The 22,916-nt window shown below is 40.0% G+C and overlaps 1 protein-coding gene across 1 annotated transcript in view; it reads left to right on the top strand.

Moving 5' to 3' along the window:
• IQGAP1 (IQ motif containing GTPase activating protein 1) overlaps positions 1-22,916 on the top strand; it is a 74,357-nt gene that overhangs the window by 40,985 nt on the left and 10,456 nt on the right. Inside the window, exons 15-32 of the mRNA XM_068958886.1 lie at positions 2,841-3,004; positions 5,761-5,851; positions 8,304-8,471; positions 8,823-8,965; positions 9,320-9,490; positions 10,741-10,824; positions 11,515-11,586; positions 11,683-11,752; positions 12,367-12,575; positions 13,728-13,883; positions 14,051-14,214; positions 15,434-15,658; positions 17,016-17,156; positions 17,248-17,332; positions 19,587-19,819; positions 20,615-20,747; positions 21,128-21,230; positions 22,745-22,880. Coding sequence (XP_068814987.1) covers positions 2,841-3,004; positions 5,761-5,851; positions 8,304-8,471; positions 8,823-8,965; positions 9,320-9,490; positions 10,741-10,824; positions 11,515-11,586; positions 11,683-11,752; positions 12,367-12,575; positions 13,728-13,883; positions 14,051-14,214; positions 15,434-15,658; positions 17,016-17,156; positions 17,248-17,332; positions 19,587-19,819; positions 20,615-20,747; positions 21,128-21,230; positions 22,745-22,880 — 2,548 coding nt within the window. The remainder of the gene's footprint in view (positions 1-2,840; positions 3,005-5,760; positions 5,852-8,303; positions 8,472-8,822; positions 8,966-9,319; positions 9,491-10,740; positions 10,825-11,514; positions 11,587-11,682; positions 11,753-12,366; positions 12,576-13,727; positions 13,884-14,050; positions 14,215-15,433; positions 15,659-17,015; positions 17,157-17,247; positions 17,333-19,586; positions 19,820-20,614; positions 20,748-21,127; positions 21,231-22,744; positions 22,881-22,916) is intronic.

The following is a 22,916-nucleotide window of genomic DNA, read 5'->3' as shown; positions in this document are numbered from 1 at the left end:
TTACTGTATCATGGAGTAGTCTTCTCTTGCCCATGTTAGCAAGCAAATCCAAGAGAGTTCCTGTACCCTTTCCTAGGTTGAACAGTTACCATATCTGCTCTTCTTTGATCTTCTTCAGAGAAAGTAGTCCCAATCTGTCTGGGATTTCTAGGGAGAAGAGTATGTTTTAAGATGAATGGATGCAAACTGTAGAAGGGAGCAAGCAGTCAGTACCACAGTCTGCCTGGATGACTTGGAAGGATGTCAAATTAAGAACAAAAAAGCAAGATGAAAACAGCTTAAAATCTAAGATGATATAGAGAGGGAATAATAAAGAGGCTAAATCCAAGAGATGCAGAGAAAAGAAATTCCGTTACGGCCTATGCATCAGTTCCAAGAAACTGGGTAACAGGTCAGATTAGGCAAATCTTATCTAGTTGGTAATACGGAAATCTAGTTGAAAGATCTGAGTTATTGGCAGTTTTGGAAGCAAATAATGGGTATTGTTTGGTGCTCCAAGAGAAAGCAGGCAATCTTTTTTTTTGTTTATATGTGTGTTAGGCAGTCAAATCATAATAAAGAACAGTAGAGAAATTAAGGAAAAAATCCACTATTGAATTGGGGAGGAGGAAGAAAGGGATGTCACTTTAAGTGGCCTATGCTGTGTCACTCTCATTGGTGCTACTGAGACATCGGTGGAATTTCTAACTTAGTTTTCCGCCAAAAGCAATGGAGCGGAGAATGAATCGGAGGATACGTAGATGTTCCATCCAGTCCTAGCGTATGTGTTTCTATAACAAAACCAAGGATTTCTATCTGTGATCTACTTATCTGTCAAGATGAGAGAGAAGCTTATCATGGAAGTCTTTGCAAATGACCATGGTTTGCGAACATGTCTATGAGCACAGAATTCGATGTAGTATGATGGCCTTGGATATGTGGAGTTTTTACAGGGATGAGTTTTACAAAACAAGTAATTTACATGAAAGAACAAAATGAGTTAGAAAAATAAGGGCAACTGAGAATGAAATAAAAATATGTCACTAGATTCTCAAAAGCCACAGTTAGGAAAACAAAAAATCCAGCAGCCCAGCCTTATAGGAAAAGTAAAAGTGTGTTTTAAGAAATAGCATGCAGAAGAAGGAAGTGGAGGGTAATCGGAAGGGGATAAAGCAAATCAGTAGCAAAAAGAATCCTACTGGTAGTCTTTGTCTGTTATCAGGTAGAGCTGTCAATAATGCAGAAAAAGAAGAAATATTAACTAATTCTGGATCGGAGAAAAGCAGGTGATAGTCACATCATGATGATGACAAAGTAGCTCTCATTTTAACCTTAAAGCTAGGCATTTTAGAAGCAGTAAATGCTGAAAGTTTGTGTTCTAGATTTTTAAAAGAGGTCTTCCTCCAAGTAAATCTATGCCAGTCGGGAAACTGAAACTAGGGAAATTGAAGTGAGGGGAAAAAAAGCCTGATGGATTTTGTTTGTTTTTAAATTAGTTAACCGTTTGAGACAGTTGACTGAGAACTGTAATGAGTTCTGTCATGCAGAATTTTACTGAAGATTGCACTCAAATTATTTCCTAGAAACATACCCAGATAAGGAACACATCCGAAAGCCCCTGTGGCTTTTGCTGTGTGGGTGATCATTGAAGGTCTCAGTGGATCTCCAGTAATGTTTATCTCTCTATATCCATTTGTCTGGTCTTGTGTCTGTGGTCAAACGAGCTGCATGTCATACTCGGTTAAAGTTACCTGAAATCTGGTGAGAATTGATGAAAAACGACACAACTTGTGAAGTTTTGGGCTGTGTCTTCCTGTTGTTCCTTTCAAATGAATTTTCATGAAGCACATCCCTGGGGTTTGAAGATTAAATGTTTAAATGATGCTGTTAGACAGACGACCTTGCCAGTGTGTTAGTGATCGTGGTTCTTGTAGTGTCCTCAATGTATTGTTTTCCTTAATCTCTCCTCCATTCAAATAGCCCTTCTACCCTAAGATGTTCTGGTTTTCACATAAGTGCTAGTTTTGTGATTCTTTTGCCACGTGTAGAACAAAAGTCATGATCCTTGGATGTGTTGACCAAAGTTGAAAAACACCACAATGAGCTCCTTCCTTTCTTTTCTGTAAAAGACCTCTCTGTTCTGCACCGATCAAATCGATCAAATCGTGAACTGAATTGAGCAGGGAATTAAACCAGATGACCTCCGGTGGCCTATTGCAACCTAAATTTCTCTGATTTGCAGGAGATTTGCTGTTGATAGGGCGTGGATGAGGTGGACTCTGTTCCCACGTAACTAAGGATAAGCTATTTATTCTTGTCACTTTTTACTTAGCTGAATGAGACTGTATTTGAATAGCATCCACAACTCTGGTAATATTACTAATGTTATATATATTCAATAAAGCAAATTTCTAACATGAAAGCTGAATGAAGCTACTATATTTTTAAATTGTATTTCATGCAAGTCTTAACTTTGAAGATTTCTCTTTAGAGAAGCCAGCACCTTGGAAAACTGTAACCATTTGGCCATTTGGGGATTTGATAGTTGTCTCTTCTCACAGCTCTTGAGTTGGATGCCTGAGGACTCAATTATGACCCTTCACGTGGTCTCCCTGAGTGATTATGTTTTTATTACAGTGCCCAGACATTTAATGGCCACTTTAAAGTAAAAAAAATAGTCTTGCTTTCTTTACCAGTAAAAAATTGTTTTCTATTAGCAATGTTACAGTTCTCGACTGACGGCTGGTTTACAAAAGGCCTAATTGCATTTTTTTGGAGCATTTCTTGTGATTTTGTTATTGACCAGAAATGGATCTTTATACTTCTCCCCCCCCCCCCCCCCAATACCCTTTCCTTCCCAGGGATTTTGGCAATTGGACTTATCAATGAAGCTCTGGATGAGGGGGACACCAAAAAGACTATTCAAGCCTTACAGATTCCTGCAGCAAAATTGGAGGGTGTAACCCCAAAGGTAGCGCAGCACTATCAGGATACACTGCTTCGAGCCAAGAGAGAGAAAGCACAGGTGGGTGAAATTAAATGCATCTCATGAAAAGCCTTTCTCTCTGTGTGGTACGGTTATTGCAGCAGGAGTCCAGAAAGCCAGGAAACAAAACTGGAAGTGGAGAGCTGGGCCTTCTCCATGTGACTAACAGATCTTAGCCAGTCAGTTTGGAAGTTTCTGTGCTAGAGAAAGAGAGATTTGCAGCCAGAACCTGTGCATCTTCATGAACTGTGGAGATGGCTATAGGGATATTAACTGCATGAGATCTTTTGCTACAGCAAATCCCAATGAGAGAAAGATCTTGTTTGGGGAGAAATAATGCATAATTAACGACTGCCTCATCCATGTTCTCTGGGAGACCAGGTTAATTCTAGTAGTTCTGAACTTCTGACAATAACTTCTCTGCAGCCTTAAGTGTGTGTTTGTTTGTTTATTAATAGTGTCCTTTACGCTAAACGCATCTGGAGGCATCGTTATATACGCTTATCCAGGGGAAAAAAAAAAGTTTCTGAAAATGAAGAACCTATTTAGTGATGAGTTTGGAGAAAGAAGTGAGGCAGAAATAATGCTACTAGCAAAACGTATACTGATGCCTATTGTTCACTTGGTGACGCTTTTCTTTCTAAGCATATTTTTAGCGGTAGTTGTCTATAGGTAGTTGTCTATATCTTATCAGCCGAGAACTGCTATCTGCTTGTAAAGAGTTGCCATTGGGTAGCTGGCTAAATGTTAAGGTGGAGATGGGGAGCATGTCTCATCTTACTGGATTTAGGAAAGGGATAATTGTGTGTGTGTGTGTGTGTGTGTGCGTACGTGTGCAATACTGATTTTTGAGTAGTGTGGATGAGATACTGATTTTTATTTTATTTGTGTAATTACAAAAAAGTAGCAGCCTTTTTTGCTTTCAGTAGCCTGAGTGTGTGGTGGTTTTTTTTTTTTTTTCCTTTTCTTCCCTGCTTTGGAGCTTGTGGCTGTAGTATCGATGCGGAATTTTACATTGAGATGAAGAACTATATTGAGCTGATCTTGTGTGTGTGTGAGAGAGAGTAAATGTAAACCTGCACAGTGGCAACAGCTGAAAACTGAATGCGCTACTGATGAAAACCATTGAGCAGCTTCCTTAAGAAGGGACTTGAAAGGGTTAATGCTCCTCAGGAAGCCATTTTGTGCTGAAGCATTTCCTCCTGCTGAGTCAGAATGAAATAATGAACTTTTTAAAGTGTGCACTCCAGCTTGTGCCAGGCTGGGCTGGTAACTTCAGTTAGTGTGAAATTACCTTATTTAGACATCTGTTAAGTTCAGGGCTCCTCCCAGCAGCATTACAGTAATTTCAGAAATTGTGAGATCATATTACCGAAAAACGTTTTGGGGAAAATAGTCACAATCTTAAGTCAGCCTTTACTTACCAGCTAGTAATTTCTGAACTTCAGGACTGGGAGGGATTATAGCTGACAGTAAGGCACTCTTCAGTTCCTTGTGTGATGGGGGTGCATTGTAGGATACATGCTTTTCATGTGCTGAGTACGAAAAAAAGGTAGACCCTGTAATATGTTGTGCTGTGTGCACCTGCCTGAAAGCCTGCAGCAGAAAAAGCATAGAAAAGCACAGGGTGGTTTTGATGGTCTGTGGGTTGACTTCTGCTAGTGGAGTCCGCAATAGAGAAAGTTGTTTCTTTGATTATTCCCGCTCCCCCCAGCCCGGAATTCACTGTTCCCGACGTTCTCTGGGAACTAGCTGGGCTTTCAGATGAAATTTGCCCGTGTCAGATACGTTGGTCTCTCGAGTGGAAGATCATTAAGGATATCGGTTTCAAACCCACAGACACAATGGGAAAAACGTAGAGGGTGTGTTTAGGAAATGTTCACATTCAGTCTGGCCCTAAAACTCTTTAACCCTCCAAATAGCGGCTCTTTAGTGCCGTGGGGTTGTTATTCCGTTCGGGAGGCAAACGTTTCCTGTGTTCTGTTTGTACAACAACAGTTATTAGAGGGTGTCCCGCTCGCATATTATGATTTCTTTTAGTAGTTACCTACAGGAAGCGGCAGTGGGTGGGGAGAAGCTATGCTTGGCTGGATCATTGTTCTTTTTGTATGTTTTGGGACTTGCTAAACCTTTGTCTCATTCCTCTTCTCAAACTTCTGCATGTAAGGTTAGTTTACTGGGTTTCTTCAACCCCCTGACAAAATACAAGATACACTGTGTAATAACTATTCCATAATGAGCAATCTGTTAAAACAAACTTGTAACATAGCTTTTAGTGTTGTCGATGTACGTTCAGCCACAATATGTACAACGCTTTTTGGTCTTCCAGTTTGTACAGCTATGCGAATTTTTATGGACAGAGGCCAGAGGAGTCCAGTGTGTCATTAGTTGTCCAGAGCTTTCAGCTGCTCTGCACACGTCGGTACCTTTTTGCTCTAAGAACTCTTTGTAGCCGTGTTCTGTAGAAGAGCTAACTTGTTTTCCTGTAAAGTCGTCTCCTCTTAGTAAATATGGCTTTAGGACTAATAGGTATTGATTCCTTGGCCTGTTGTTCTGTGCCCTGAAAGGGGTTTTTGACTGGGAGGCAGTATTTGGTCTGGTAACGCTATAGTAGTCTTTGCTGGTCACAAATACACGTGATGTCCTTGTGCTGAAATCAACTAGAAAGATATTGAACTGCTTCTCTTTCCCTCTGATACTGAAAACTAATATATTGGCTGTTGCTGAGTGCACGTTATTTCACTTCCCAAAAGTACAGTGAAAATAATTGCTTTTTTCCTCAAAATTCTCTTTAGGACACTCAGGATGAGACAGCTGTACTTTGGCTAGATGAAATTCAGGATGGGATTCATAGGGCTAACAAGGACACCGAGGAGTCCCAGAGATGTAAGTATTGTAGTAAATATTTCAGTTAATCCCTGTTATCAACCACATACTGGTTACTTAAGGAAAGGTTCAGAGCTAGAAATGTCATGTAAATACGGCAAAGGAAATTGGTTACACTTTTGTGTAATCTTTGTGTACGCTTTTTCTTCGAAGAGTGGTGGATGTCAAATTCTTTAAATGTTAAATTTATCCCTTTTTTTTTTTTTTTAATTTTTCTGGTTTTGCTTGTGACCATGTTAGCTCATTGGAAAAATCTCTATCTATCAAGCAGATTAGTGCTTGTAACTAACTGCATCTCTGTAGGTGGGTAGTTAGATGTGAGAATGTGCGTTTGCACAACTTAATGTGCCACGGACAACAACATTTAGTTCTGTGTGTTGCATTGTTGTCTTGTCTCAGTTCTATTAAGTGTTCCTAGACTGCATCAGACTTTTTTAAAATACAGACCACTGTATCGGTGATATCCACCTTTCCTCCTTATTGCAGTTTGCAGGTGAATTAACCCATCCATCATTGCATCCTGGTCTTACTGTAACAATCTTTTCTGCCTCCAGAAACAGTAAACTAATTCCCATTCTTTGCTTACTTTTTTTTGTTCCTGATAGAAGTTTTCTTTTTAATAAGAACATGAGTGGTTTTGTTCTGATTTGGGCCTTTTTTCCCCCCCTTTCTACTCCCCTATTCCCTGTGTATGCTGTTTGTTTGCTGGGTAGCACTTGCTTCAGAGAGCTTGTTTTTATACTTTTTTTTTTTTTTCCAAATATGATATTCTATTTGCATTCTACTCTCTTCTAAATCTCTAATTTTCTATTGCATTTAACATTTGTACTTGCCTGCTTGCTTTGCTTGGTTTGTGCAGCATTAGTGAGCTCATTGTTTTCTCTCTTTATAGTGACCTATTTTTCTTTATTCTGTGTCTTCATCTCTGATGTGTTTATAAAATACTTTATTTTCCATTCCCAAAACTTCTCATTTGATACTATGCTGATGCTTAAAGTTTTCTGAAGGTGCATGATCAGTCCCTTCCAATTTTGCTTCGAGTAGGCAACCATACTGGAAACTGAAAAGTTTAATCTGAGTCTGGGATTGTTCTGGAGATGCTGCTGTCTTATTTCTGCAACAGCTTGTTCAGAGAGGTTGTGGAGTCTCTGTCCTTTGAGATTTTTCAAAACTCAGTCAGACAAAGCCCTGAGCGACTTGATCCAGTGTTGTAGCTAGCCCTGCTCTGAGCGGAAGGTTGGACTACGTTACCTTCAGAGATCCCTCCAACCTAACTACTTCATGCATCTGCGTATCAGCTATGTAGGGTTTGTAGCACAGTTGATTCCTCCTATCCTCACTCTCTTGACTCAGAAATGAGCTTGCTTTTATATTTGTGCCTTGTCCCTTTTTGCTTTTTTTGTTTACAGATGTTTTAAAAGGGAGTAAAATCAATAGGTTCACAAAAAGCTGTGGGTATGTTATGTTTCTAATGAAAGATATGCTCATTTTTTATCCTACTCCATGGCCTAGGTCAGTTGTTTTTGATGCCAATGTTTGGTCAGTGAATTCTGCTGCTAACTGTCTAAGAAAGTAGTAGGGCACCTATTCATCTCAGGATTTGTTCCCAGCAGTACCTGTATAATGCACTATTTTCCCACCCTCATGAGCACCTTGGCAAGGCAGCAGCTTGAATATCGTGCCAAGGAACGTTTGGTCAAACGCAGGATTATTTATGTTTCCTTAAACCTGAATAAGACCTTCCATACATGAACAGGCATTTTTGCAATGTTACCTAATGCTGAAAATTGCTATAGCTCATCTTTGCTGTGACAGTGCAATTCCTGTGCTCATTTTCCTCTTGCAAATATGTCAGTGTTTGGATCACAGTTCTGGAGTACCCCTGGAACTGTACATTATTTTCCTTCTCCTTCACCTCCTGTCCTTCCTTGCCCCTAGTTTTTCAGATTTTGACTTGTTTACAAGCTACCGCTTACTCATGCTGCTGCTGCTGCTAACTCTAGGAACGGCACTAGTTGTTGAAAAGAACCCTTTTATTCAGTTAGGCAAAGTGACTGGGCTCTGCCAGGAGGAGCTGTCTTAACTAAAACTGTTAACAGAGTAGAGCTAGGTGGAGGGATGAAACAGTGTGTGTTGTAGAAAAATATTGTTGATAAATCTGTACCACGCCAGGACTCGGAAGGGCCCACAAATAGTGTGCTCAACAGGCACCATGCTGTGTATGGCTAGAGGCTCCATGCTAAAGATGCCTCTGTACTGCAAGATGTCTCACTTCTATTTGTGTGTGTGTTTTATTTATATTTGCATGTACACAGACACAGAAACACACACACGCACAAACTGTTAGTGTGCGCGCATGTGCATATTGCCTTCCTCCGTTCTGTTGTTCTGCTTGCTGTGAATCACTGAGCCCCTGAATGCCGAGGTAACCTGCTTCCTTATGTTGTCAAAGTTTCCTTAGGAATCCTGGCCATTAATGAAGCAGTAGACCACGGTGATGTTAGCCTGACCCTGAGTGCCTTGCGCTCACCGGATGTTGGGCTATACGGAGTCACTCCTGAATGTGCTGAGACGTACCATCGAGAGCTGGCAGAAGTCAAGAGAAGAAAAAGGGCAGCAGGTGAACCTCAAATAGCTAACTGTTGGTGAGAGCAAATAAATCCAAGATTATTTCATGCAGAACAGGAGCCAGAGGAAAAAATCAGTCTCTGGGGAGAAGTCTTATGTTATAGGTGGAAATTGGGACTTCTTTGTAAGCTAAAGTGAAAAATAAGTATATAAGTAGTAGAATCTTCTCCATTTGTAGAATAGGTAGTTGTCATATTAGTTCATTAGGATCTCAGAAGAATGTATGTCTTCTTGTTTGGGGGAAGGTGCATCTGCATATGTTTATTTCCTAACTGTAATATTTGTGTGCTGCAAAAATAATATGTTTGTTTTTGAAACTTACAGTGCGGTTTTCTGTTCTTAGGGGGCAATAACAGTGAATGGGTGAAACACTGGGTGAGAGGAGGCTATCATTATTATCATAACCTGCAGACCAAAGAGGGAGGATGGGATGAACCAGACAGATTTGTGCAAAATGACACACAGCTCTCACGGGAGGAGATACAGGTAAGGTAGATGGCACAAGTTCTTTCTCTGAAAAGCTGAAGTTCTCACCCTTCTAGTCTTTAACGCATCTTGAAGAGTTAATGCTTCAATGCAGTAGATTGTCTTCTGTGTAATGTGAGCAGGCTTAGTAACTCACTTATTTCATCTTGCATCATCAGACTTTGGGTCAAACTTCCTTATCCCATTTCAGAAAATTCATGTTTTGGTAAACAACAACACGATGTTGCTGTTCACTAAAAGGCAACTCGGAAGTTTCTCTTCTACACAATACAGAAAGCTAATGTAACCTCCCTTTTCTTGTGTTCCAATTCTCTCTTTTTACTGCCTCTTCTTCCTGCCATAACGCTAATGCAGAGCACTATCTCTGGAGTCACTGCTGCATACAACCGAGAACAGCTGTGGCTGGCCAACGAGAACCTGATTACAAAACTTCAGGCTTGCTGTCGAGGATATCTTGTTCGCCAGGAATTCAACTCAAGGATGAATTTTTTGAAGAAGCAAGTCCCAGCAATCACTTGCATCCAGGTAGTAATGTCCTTTAATTCTGTTTGAGACTTGTACTCTGCAGATGCTCTCTGTACACAGGCATTCTTTGACTGTTTTTGTTCAATTTGATTTTAGCACTCAGTGATCTCTGCCTCGTTTTACAAGTTCTCTAAAGACATTTGCTTTTCCCAAAGAGTTTTTGCATATGACTTGCTCTTCCATGTGATATAAAATGAATCAATTATCCTCAGGCAGAATTGCAGGGAGAAAAACATATCTGTGGAAGATCTTTCCGTGATTTTATTACCCGTTTCACTGTTTTGAGAACAGGGGCAATATCAGGTATATCATGTCTTTATGCTGATGATACCATGTGATGAGTTACTGCTGTGATTCATGACAAATTGAGGAAAAAAAAAAAAAAAAAAGTATTTTTCAGTATTCCAGACTAAGATTCCCCTTCTGTCCCCTTCTGTCCCCTTCTCCTATTTTAATTTGTCCAGGGATTTGGAGGACTGAGGAGACGAAAGGAGATGGTATGGTATTCATTGTGAGGTTGGGCACTTGCAGGAGAACAGTGAACAAGTCTTTCTTCAATGTTGTAACTGGAATATGTGTAAACGAAGTATACACTTTGTACATAAGTCATGACTTCATTTCCTAAGCAGGATATGTGTGTTCATTCCTGCCTAAATAACTCATACACACACGTGTGTGTGCATGCATATATATTTTTTCTATATCAATATTTATATATATATATAACTTTTAACACACACATGTGTGTGTGTATTTGTACGTATATGTATGTATCTATAAAAATAAAAACTTCCAATTGATTAAAATAACACCCCTTCCCTTTAAGCATAGTGATTAGGTCCTTCCAACCACTTGTCTAACTTTTCTTCTGGGTATTAGTAACAGTCAGTCTGCTCTGAAGGCTTGTAATTTTACATCACTCTTCTCTCCAGCAGCAGCATTTACCACATGGCCCTTGTAGAATAGTTTATGTCAATTAGACTATTTAGCAATACCTTTGTTCTTTTACTCCCCTTCTGGAGGTCCAGGCCTTTCATGAGGTAATTTGAAGTCTCTCATGATTGCAGCTGCTGAAATAAGTTAGTGATTCACTGTATATCTCTTACAGTTTGTTTGATAAGGTAAGTATGTATCCTTCACATGCAGCCAAAAGGCAACTTAGAAGCTGAGGAGCAGAAAAAAGCTCAGAATTATAATTACTTTGCTTTATTTTGAAAAGTAAAGTAGGTGAGCATGTTTTCTGTTTCCAGTCCCAGTGGCGTGGCTACAAGCAGAGGAAGGCATATCAGATTCGTTTGGATTACCTGCGAGCGCACAAGGACCAAGTAGTGAAGGTACAATTTTGGGGGGGAGTCTGTTCCAAATGCCACAAAACAATTACTAATAGGAAAAAAAGGTTGGGGTAATACGAGCTGTCCTTGGAGCCACTGCAGAATTGTTCACTTTCTGGATTATTTCAGGTATCAGGATTATTAATCATTCCTTATCACACAGTCCACATAGCGCATGAACTTTTGTCCTTTGAAGTTACTAGGAGAGGCATTTGTTCCCCTTTTTTTTTTTTTTTTCCCCCTTTTGCTGGGGGGGGCGGGCAGAGGGAGTAGGAGGGAAAGGGAATAATATCGGAGTCTTCTATCTCCCAGGAAGTGTTTCCAAACTTTGACTACAACTTTCTTTCTGTACAGTTCAGCCCATCATTCAAAATTGCCCTCTTCTTTTGTTGTACTGATCTGTCTACCTTCTTGAAATTATAATCTTGAATTTTTGTAAAATTTGTAAATTATCAGGATTTACCAGCCTTACAGCTCAGGCGTACTTGAGGCAAAACATGTGTAGTTGTGGCTTTAATATTTTGTTTAGCGTTAGTTTTCTTAAGTTTCTTGCTTTCTCTCTCCCTCCCACTCTTTACTAATTGCTGTGGTTGTATTTCTGTGACTCCATGCTGGGTTTTTTGAAAATCTTTTGGTAATGATCTCTGTAGAAAAAGAAGTTTTTTATCTGAAGATTTGGTTACTTTTCTATAGATTCAATCAATGACCAGGATGTATCAAGCCAGAAAGCGTTACAGAGATCGTCTACAGTATTTCAGAGACCATGTAAGAGGCTCTTCTTTTAAATTACTGCAGTACCTGACTTTTGCACTGTGCCCTGAATGAGTTCAAGAGCTTTTTTATTTTTTTAATATATCCTAGATAAATGATGTTATAAAAATTCAAGCCTTTATCCGAGCAAACAAAGCACGAGAAGACTACAAAACCCTCAGTAAGTATTGCCAAAAGAATAAAACTCATGTGCCTTGGATCTGTATTTGCAAGGGATGTTGCTAGCGTATTCTGTAACATCCAGACAGTTTTGAAGAGCGATGGGAGTGAATTGGTAGGGTAGTGCAGTGAGTAGGGAGCTCTTGAGGCTAAAGTAAAACTTGATTCCAGACCTTGTTTTTGTTGCTGAGAAATAGAACTGCAACTTTTGAATCAGCTTCAGCAGCGTGGACTAGCCTAGGCTGATACTTGGTTGATTCTTTGCTGTTCATTTCTCTCATGATTTAGTCAAAACGGGAAATTCGAAATGTTGTCAGAAGTGGTTCAGACTTGGTGGTATTAATTTGAGCTTGGCCAGACTGCTCCCTCGTGTGCTATTTAAACACAGATGGGGCACACATTAATTTCTGTTGTACGTTGCCCAGAGAGTTTGTGGAGTCTCCATCCTTGGAGATAATCAAAAGCTATCTGGACGGGGTCCTGGGCGATGTGCTCTATGTGACCCTGCTTGAGCGGGGGGGGGGGGGGGGGTTGGACTAGATGATCTCCAGAGGTCCCTTCCAGCCTCAACCATTCTGTGATTCTGTCCCCTGATGTTTTCTCACCTATTTTCAGTTAATGCTGAAAACCCACCTATGGCTGTGGTACGGAAATTTGTCCACTTGCTCGATCAAAGTGACCAAGATTTTCAGGAGGAGCTTGAGCTAATGAAACTGCGTGAGGAAGTTGTAACTTTGATCCGATCCAATCAGCAGCTGGAGAATGACCTCAATCTCATGGACATCAAAATTGGGCTGCTAGTGAAAAACAAAATTACATTGCAGGTAGGAAATGTGCGAAAAGGAGACCAGCTACAGATTGAACTGAGCTGAGTGGCAGTTAGCAGGGAGAGCCCCTGGACGTGGGTCTCAGTCACTCTGGAACAGCTGAAAATATTGCCCCAGATTTGCAAAGATAAGCACATCCAGTAGTTTTTAATTAACTATTCTTTTCACCTTTCCAGAACGTCAGCTTGATGCTATCTCCCTGTAAGTTCTTACTCCAGTCCACTCATTTAATGCAAATCCCCAGAAAGAAAACTGTAGTAGGAGGAGGAGAAATGTGACCTGAAGCTTTAAAACAAAACAAAACCACAAACTAAGACAACCCGCGTCCAGGCTATCTTGACCTAATGAAGCCTTCAAACACAGAATCTCTGGCTTTCGAGAACTCTGTTTTGTTGCTCCTTTTGTGATTAAACAAATGACACATAAGCTTGCACGTTTTAGTTTCTCTTATTTTGGGATGCTGTAACAAAGAGAGAGAGATGATTCCTGAGGCAGGAGACATATGCATGCCGCTTGGTGTTTGTTGGTTAAAGGAGACCCACTCAGTCACTTGGCTGATGTGATTAATTACACAAAAAAAGCACAAAACAAATGAGCAAAAACAACAAAACTCTTGCTGATAACAGCAGTGCCTTTGTTCGAGCTGAAGTTCTAGTCAGCTTTTGATTTGGTCCTGGATGGCATGGCATGAATCTGGTCTCCACGTAAGATCTGGATCAGTTTAGTGAGATGTCGTTTGTGAGAGAGGCTGCACCTTTTGGGCAGGTGCTTGCAGTGAAAAGTACCATTGCTCACCGAGTACGTAGAGGTAGTGAGGTGGCCGAATGCAGGACAGGATTTTGAGGTTTTAAGCCCAATTTAAAAGAAAAACATTTTCAGACATCTTCAGGAAGCTCTCAGCTCTGATGCTAATTGCTGTCAAGAGTGGCTAACCCTTCTAGGAGCACGTGACAAATTCAGGAAGTCAGGCATAAAATACAAAGAAATCACTGCCATAACATATCATACTCCACTTTAATAGCATCATGCATACCTTGACCCTGCCTTTCCACGTGCAAGAGAAATGGGCTCTCGGACGCAACTGTTCTCCAGCGCTGCACGTTATTAAATATTTAGAGTGTAATCTGTCTCCCCATTCTTTCTTTCTAGGATGTTGTTTCTCATAGCAAAAAACTTACCAAGAAGAACAAGGAACAGCTCTCTGACATGATGATGCTGAATAAACAAAGGGGAGGTCTGAAAGCTCTGAGCAAAGAGAAGAGAGAAAAGCTGGAAGCATATCAGCATCTGTTCTACTTGCTTCAGGTATGCAGCTTCTAATGCTGCTCTTAGAGCATTCAGCGACCTGTTGTCATAGAGGCTTATGTGTTTTGGCCCAGTTGTTGATTACCCACTATATTTTTGAGCCATCTTAGTTCCTGGTGATACTGGCCTGTGTGGGCGTGCACATTAAATTTTACTTGTTGTTGCAGACTAATCCAACCTACTTGGCCAAGCTGATTTTTCAGATGCCTCAGAACAAATCCACAAAGTTCATGGATTCTGTGATCTTCACGCTGTATAACTATGCATCCAATCAGAGAGAGGAATACCTGTTGTTGCGGCTTTTCCAAACAGCATTGCAGGAAGAGATCAAGTATGTGGTAGCATATAGTATAGCCTTGTTGAAGCAGTTCTGGGCATTTCTAGAACGGAGGCAGTTTGCACATGGTGTCTCATGCGAATATGCAGATAATGCTAAACTGTCCCTTCTTTCTCCTCTTCCCTTTTCGTATCTGTTATTAATGCGGCCTAGAAAGGAGGAGTTGAGTCTGTCCATTAAGGATGAAGGCTCTTCACTTCAGTCAAGATGTTGCTACCTAAGAAGGCAATTTCCTTTGACCTAATGCAAAGTCATCCTAAAATTCAGTCTAACCTAAATTCTCTAATGTTTGATTATAAAAAGCTCCAGTACACTGCTCTTTTGTCTAGAGCAGCTCAGGCTTTGCCAGCCGGAAAGAGAGCTGACAGTAAGCATGTCTCTGGTTTTGATTTTGTTTTGGTTTTTTAAGTGGATTTCCAAAAGCTAATGATGATGGTACTGAAACCAAGGAGCTGTATTATTTGGCGGTCTTTTTTGACTGTCGGTCAAAAAGTCACGTTTTGTCCTTGCCCGTTTTGTTTGGTCGGTTGAGCCTTCGGAGCTTGGTATTACGTGACCGCAATTCTTTATAATGCGGAGTTGCACAACTTGCTGAAGAAGAACGTATAGTAAAATTTTGGGGGGGGACTATTCTAACATTTCTTTAGAATGTATTTTAACCATGAAGATGGTTTATACCCTGAAACAAACAACAACTGCTAAAGGAGTTTTTTTGTTGTTTAAACTCGTGTTCGGAGTAGTCCAGGGAAATATAGATGCTTCTTTCTCTGCTGCTGTATTTTGCAGAGTGGTATACTAGGAATGGCTTTTGTTGTTCTAGCTTGCTTATTTTGAATCCTGGAAGGAATCTACTTTTTTTTTTTTCCCCCCCTTCTCCCTACATCAACCACCCTGTTACCTTTGTATTTTTGAACCACGTTGTCAAATGCAATGTACGATCGGATTAGCGTTAATTGTCATCGGGCTGGCCACTGGCAGGCTACGTTGCAATTCCCAAGCGGAAGGCATAAGTTCCTTGTTTCATCTGTCTTGAAAAATGTTCCAATATTACTCTTATATAGTGTTGCAGTTTATTGCTGTATAAAGCTTTTAGTACAAATGCATCTGTTTCCTGATGGTGACACTCCAACACTTTGCTTTATGCTGAGAAGTGCACCTAAAACTGATAGAATTATGTGTACCTCGTATTTCATTCAGATTCTTTCTTCTTCAGATCAAAAGTAGACCAGATACATGAGATCGTGACTGGGAATCCTACCGTTATTAAAATGGTGGTAAGTTTCAACCGTGGTGCCCGTGGTCAGAATGCCCTAAGGCAGATCCTGGCACCGGTTGTGAAGGAAATCATTGATGACAAATCACTCAACATCAAAACTGATCCTGTGGATATTTACAAGTCTTGGGTTAACCAGATGGAATCTCAAACTGGTGAGGCCAGGTATGAGAACTATTACTACTACGTTTTTCTAAACATTTCTCAGCTGCTTTGCACTGCTCTGCTAATCCTCCCAGCCATTCTTGGCTTCACTGCATGCATCTGTCCAAATGATACCAGCTTTTTCTCCTCAAATCAGCTTTCTTCAGAGAGTTAGAAAAATCACGTTTTGGCAATGATGCCGAGGGTTTTGGAAAGAGATCTCGCTAGGAGACGGAAGAGGAAGTGCTCTTTGATGTTTGTGCATTGCATTGTGCTGAATTGAAAGATAGCTGTGAGACTCCATCTAACCTAGAAGAGAGAATGGGAGAAAAAGTACTTGGGAATCAGCTCCGTATCAGTCCTTTTTCATTTCATATATATCCCGTGCAAGCTTAAATACTACATGCAAGCATACAAAACCTCCTTTGCTGGAGCAAAAGCACACCACCAAAATTCTTAGTCCTAACATCTTTCAAACTCACGTCAGTCACTGATGAGAATGAGATTGCAGGACCTCTGTATGCTAGATGATTTTTGTTTGCTTGTTTGTTCAAGAGAGTCGTTTTGGATTCTTTGCTTCCAGTGCATGAGACTGTGCTAAATCTTGAGGATTCTTTTTTTTTTTTTTAATTTTTAAAAAATGCACTTAAAAATCCATACGAAATTAAGCCAACTCTTGCAGCACAGCACGCTGTGGGTTTCCCTGTTTGAAGTCATCTGCAGTCGTATGTCTTACCATGCGCCTTTTCAATATTCTGGATGTGTTAAAAATGCAGGTGAAGATGTCTGTTACTTCCGGTCCTTCTCTTTACATGAGATTCAGGAGATACTTGCATGAACTATCCATTTCATGTGTCCCTTATCACTTGAATACTGTACAGTAATTTTTGCTGATAGAGAAAACATACCCACTTACTTGGCACTACTTCCTGCAGATAGCAGGTTATATTGATTTTTTTTTTTTTCTAGAGATTGCTTTAGCTTGTGCTTTGTCCCCAAGTTTTTAATCAGCTTAACGCTGAAATGAGTAGATGGTGTTTCACTGACTTATACGTAGCCTGAAACAACACATGTCACAGACAGCACTTTTTTTGTCTAGGTTGCATGTCTTTAGACTGTTTGAAAGATACAGTTTTGAGTTAGCTGTGCCTTTTCTAACAATGTCTAGTGCAAGGGAAGCAGAGAAAGTAAAAGCAAGAAATCTCCAGCTCTTCTAGTGCCTAAAAGGTGGGTTGAAGGCCATGCTCAGTCCTTGGCAGCCAAGTGAATGTAAGCTAGTTTGTTTCTGTTTCTAGCTAGAAATTCTGTCTAGCTCTGTCTCTGAAATAGGATATACTGAGGAATACTCACTGTCATATGTTTGATCTTTTTCAAATAGCAAACTGCCGTATGATGTTACACCTGAACAAGCGCTAACTCACGAAGAGGTGAGGACACGCCTGGATGCCTCAATCAGAAACATGAGGACAGTGACAGACAAGTTCCTGTCTGCTATTGTTAGTTCAGTGGACAAAATCCCGTGAGTCTGGTGTACCACAGTACTGTGCTGAAGAAATTGCTGGCGGATAAATGCTAGCAGCAGTTTCATTTGCCTTTTCTTTCTTCCAAAGTTACGGAATGCGCTTCATTGCCAAGGTGCTGAAAGACTCCCTGCATGAGAAGTTCCCTGATGCTGGTGAGGATGAGCTTCTGAAGGTGAGGACCTGAACACCTTTGGGAATAATTGCCGGCCGGCTTGGCTGTGGCAAGTGCATCTCGTTCTTCTCCTGTGTGCATGTGTGTGCGCGCGCGCGCATGTGTGTGGATAGGAGTGTATATAAAGCTGTATACACTTTTCTCCGTAATTTATTATTAAGGATATAAAAGATTTCACGTTGGGCGTTTGATTGTTAGCTTCATATACAACACCTGAGATGTAATACAGTGTTCAAAAGGAGGCATCCTCTTGCTTCTGCTTTGCTTTTAGAATCTTGGATGTCTGGTCCTTTAGGTTTCTTGACTTGGGGTACTCTTCCTGCTAAGAAGTAAACCTTGGTTTTGCTGGAATGATCACAGCTAGCTAGTCTTTTCTTAAAGAGACAGTGTCAAGTGAAAAATTCCATGTTAAAAATTCCAATGTTCCTAATTCCCATACTTGTAACTCTGTAGGACATTTAAACAGCAACAACTTCTCATGATTTCTAGTCTGTTTTGTATTTTGCATTTCAATATGTTTGGAGAACTAGAAGTATGCTCAGAGTAGGCACTCTCGAGTATAGCTTTCTGGTTTTCATTCAAATTTTTTTGTTTTTTACAGCTCTTTGTAATCATGAAGGCCTTCATGTTCGTGAATCCTTTACTTGTTAATTGAACAAATGTTTTATCTTAGAATACTTGACAATGTCTCTTTAAACTTCTCTGCCTCTACTTCATTAAAAAATATTTACCAATCTGAATGCTGTTTTCTTCTCTCTTCTAGTTCTGTGCTTTCCCATTCTGAGGCATCGATTCTTTCTATGCAGGTGAATTAATTTTTTCCATCTGTAAATTTAGGTGGAAAACTGCGGTTTTCATTAGTCCTTGTGGAAACAATGTAGCTGTCCACATGAAAGTCAAAACTGCAGTGTGTGCAATGACTACATGCAGATTTTTAGGAACAAAAGCTACCTGTGTAATATGTTTTTATTCTGTTCTCCCACCCCCAAAGTTTGGATGTTAATAATATGATTTTTCTCACAGACACATATTGTTATTCACCTTTAGCGAAACAGTTTTGACTGTTGTAATCCTGCGACATAACCTGAGGGAGTGCAACGGTGATTTGCATGAAATAGTTGTCAAAAAGCTGACCTCTGAAGGCACTTAATAATTTTCTCTGCTGTTTAGCAGTGAAACAGCAGGTTACTTATCTCTGTTTTCAGCTGTTTGTTCAGACCCCGGATCTCTTTTGTCCATTTAAGTCATGTGGAAAGCAGGAGAAGCCAAGATTCTGTGACCTGGCCATCTACAAATCTCTGTGAACCACCAGAAAATACTAGAGCACTGTGTGAGAATTACTGTTTTACAACAGCATGTTGTATTAATTCCTTTTTATTGCTGGAATAACTTTTGCAAAGTATCAAGTAAAGGCTTGAAGTATATTTGTGAGCATATGGATGGTGCGACATCTTTACTTTTAGTTCTTTGCCGTTTATTGCTGCTCACATTTAACTAAGTAAACTGAATTTTGAAATGTCAAATGCCATTCATCTTTTGTACTTCTGGATTTGTTATCTCTGGATTAAATGGTTTCTCAGTTACACTAGCTGCCTTTTAACTGGGGGACCCTATCTGAAAATGTCGCTGGCTTGCTGAGTTATTCCGAAAAAGAAAAGGGATGAGGAGAAAGAATGGAAAACGGCCAGTAGTTTTCTCAGTTTGGCTCCTTGTTTTGCCAAGCTTTTTCACCATTTTTGCTTTATTGGAGATGGCGGCCTGTTTTGCACATTAATCTAAGAATTAGCTCTTGTCTTATATTTGCACTACAATCCCAGGTTCCTCTGTACAGTCATTGTTCTTCCCTCTGTCAGACTAACTCACCTCTGTTTAATTCCCACAGTAAATGGGCTCATAATCATATAAGTAGTCTGTTGGTAACTTGCTAATATCTCCTATCTGTACATTTTATAGGTTAAAATTTAAAATCTTTATACATAGGCGTATCTGCAGCCTTATATTCCTGTAACTAGTCATGCTCGTTTTTCCCTCTTTGTGATTACCATCCTCCTGCATCTTAATCTTTTTTACACTGTAGATTCTTTGGGATAGCGTATGCTTGTATATGGCAGGACTGTAGAACTTTAATCTTGAAATGGACCTACAGCTTGCACAAAAATAATTGATCAAAGCGCAGTCAGAATAGTTTGAATAAAATTTAGTTGTGACCTATACCGTTGTTTATTGACATGTTCCTCTACTCAACTTTTCCCAGATTGTTGGCAACTTACTCTATTATCGCTACATGAATCCAGCCATTGTCGCACCAGATGCTTTTGACATCATTGATCTTTCAGCTGGAGGTCAGCTGACCACAGATCAACGAAGAAACCTTGGTTCCATTGCAAAGATGCTACAGCATGCTGCATCCAATAAGATGTTCATGGGAGACAATGCACATCTAAGCATCATTAATGAATACCTTTCACAGTCATATCAGAAATTCAGGTAGAAGACCATTGCTAATTAAGTTGGGAAGTTTGGCAGATGGTAACATACCAAATAAAAAGGGGTAATAATAAATTAAATAATAAATTAAATATGATAAATTCCATCTCTGTCAAATAAGCAGTTTATTGAAAATAAGAGATTGCCACTGATGCTTACGGAAGTCTGAGTGCAATGGCGTGCCTAGAATTCACAAACCGTACATCGTATATCAGTGAGATTGCCGAGTCAAGTATTTTGAATTATGCCGTGTCAGAATTAAGGTTGGCTTTCTTTGTATTTACTGCGATCCTGTGGACATAGATAACTAATATGGACATACCCCCTTCTCTCCCGTATGAACCCTGCCTCCATGTAAAAGCTCAGTGGTGCTCAGAAATTGAAGTGGCTTGGTATTTAGCTGTTTATGTAGTAAAATCAGTGGTTCATTCCAGAACGCTTGTCTTGCACCTTTCATCTTTTGCAATAAGGAAAACGAAAGGCAGCTGGGGGGGGGGGAGGGGAAGGGGGTGTTCTTGCACTGAAGGCAGGAGGATGCATGAACACAACCCCTGGAGTCACAGACCTGTCCTGTGGATGCTGAAAATGAGTCAATGTCAACATGCTCAATAGCAATAATTAAATTTAGGAGGTTACTTTGTGGTACGCTAAAGTTGACAAACTGTAGCATGCTCTGCTGTACTGAAGATAATAGAAGAGAGATTCTGCTTGGGTTTGTGATAGGGAGTTAATGCTCTTGATATGTCATGTGACTCATAGAGTTATTTTGATTCTTTTCTCCTCCTTTTTTCAAAGACGTTTTTTTCAGGCTGCCTGTGAGGTCCCTGAATTGCAGGATAAATTTAATATTGATGAATATTCTGACTTGGTGACTCTCACTAAACCAGTTATTTATATTTCCATTGGTGAAATCATCAATACACACACTGTAAGTATACATTGGTTACATTTGCTCCTTATAAGCAGCCCTCACAAAGAAAATTCTACTTTTGGGTTGAAACCCAGCTTACCAAATCTAAAGGTGAAAGCTGTCATTTATGTGCAAGAGCTAATTGTCATTAGTGTGCAAGAGCTTGCCAATTTATAGAATTCAGTAATTTGCTTGTGGTTTTTCTAAGTTGTTTTGAAAGTATGTAAGTGTATGATAATGGCATAACTTTTGAGTGTTGATATTGCTGCTTTGGAATTGAATGAAATAAGATCCTTTTCTAAAAGAAACCAGCCCTGAGTGAGATAATTTCATGGACTAGAAAAGGATTTGTGATTTAAAAAAAAAAAAAAATAAACAATTTCTTTCTCTTCACCTAGTTGCTCTTAGACCATCAAGATGCAATTGCTCCAGAGCACAATGATCCAATTCATGAGTTGCTGGATGATCTAGGAGAGGTTCCTACAATTGAGTCCTTAATAGGTGATCTGTTTTATTTTACTTAAGAAATATGTGATATTGCCTTAAATGATCCTAAGTGCAATAAAGAAACTATGTAAGGAATCACCATAGGTCATTTGGAAGTAAGTGCTCTAAGAGAGCAGCAATAAATGTGTTAGTTTATTCTTTCTCGCAACAGAATTTGTTACCTTGGAAGAACAACGTCGCTAACCTCATGTCTCTTTCTCCCCCATTCTCCTCCACTTCCCTAGATTTCTAGAAGACAGGAAGAAATTTTGAAATGTTTTATTTGTTCCCTTATTTTGGAGCTCCCTGCCCTGTCCCAGCTTGTTTGAAAAGATATGCTCCTCATTCCAGAGATCTGTATTTGTAATGTAATATATTTATTATTGAACTTTGAAAGGAACATGTTCCTATAAGGATTTTTGGTATGGTCAGTAGGGACAACTAACTATTTCCCTCCTATTCAGTAATTTCTATACACTGATGAATATCTGATAAAGGAGAGAATTTTATCCTCTTCTGATGGGAGTGGAGGAGCTAACATTACTGTTGTTCATCTGTGACAGTTTCCTAAAAACAGGATCTGACCCCACAGTTCACTGCTCCATGATATCACAAACACTGGAAAGTTGCACGAGCCTTTCTCCTTCCTTGGTTGTTCATGTTGCAGCTATTGGGAGCATGAAATCCCCCATACGGGGGGTGGGTGGGGGGGGGGTTGGAGAAGATGGTTTGATAGCATAATATTTATTTGGAAATTGATTGATGAGAAAGATTAGAGCCTTTTACAGGAATGATTGCTGACGTTTTCTTCCAAGCACTCATGAAGAACAGAGGCAGTCTTATCTGAGAGAACCTAGATTTTGAGTTTTACTATAAATGCCCCCCCCCCACACACACACACACTCCATTTCATTTTTCCTTTATATATTGTATTGAGGTGGTTGATATTTCAGTTTTATCTTTTCCAAGCTCTCTGGAAAAGGGAGGCAAGTGTAGGAACAAAACATCCTAAGAATTGTTCCGACAGAAGACTCAGACACGACTAGAGCAACAACAATTCCTTTTGACAGGATAGCTTACTTTGTTTGATGGAAGACTACCAGGTTGGCTTCTAATAAGGGTTTCATTCTTTGCTTTAAAAATTCATTCTAATGAAGCCATGGGCAATGAGGCAGACTGATGTTTTCATTGACTGTATTTTTGGCAGGTCAGGTAGACTTCTCACGAGAGGGAGAGAGGCTGAGATACAGTGTGCAAGGCATACACATCTGTAAGGCCTACAGACTTGAGAGTACATGGTACCTTTCCCTTCCTGGCCCACTCTTTGTCAATTCTGTGGAGAGAAATCCTGTGACGTATTCAACATAATGTTTTAAAAATCCGTTATTGGCATATGAAGTGTCATTTTAACAGTGTGGGAAGCAGTGCTATTTTTCTGTGGTTTGTTAAGTAGGAAAAATTACAAAGCCCTAGCAGTCAGGAATGTGAAGAATACAGTCAAATGTATAACACCTTTTTCCACTTGGCAGGGGAAGGGTCTGGCAATATTAATGACCCCAACAAGGAAATGCTAGCAAAGACTGAGGTTTCTCTCACGCTCACTAATAAATTTGATGTTCCTGGTGATGAGAATGCAGAGATGGATGCAAGGACAATTCTGTTGAAGTGAGTGAGGGGTAACTGCCTGGCGTGTATCTCGGA

Source organism: Struthio camelus, chromosome 12, assembly GCF_040807025.1.
Source record: "Struthio camelus isolate bStrCam1 chromosome 12, bStrCam1.hap1, whole genome shotgun sequence".
In the NCBI taxonomy this organism is placed as follows: Eukaryota; Metazoa; Chordata; class Aves; order Struthioniformes; family Struthionidae; genus Struthio; species Struthio camelus.
This window is presented reverse-complemented; position numbering and strand designations above follow the sequence as displayed.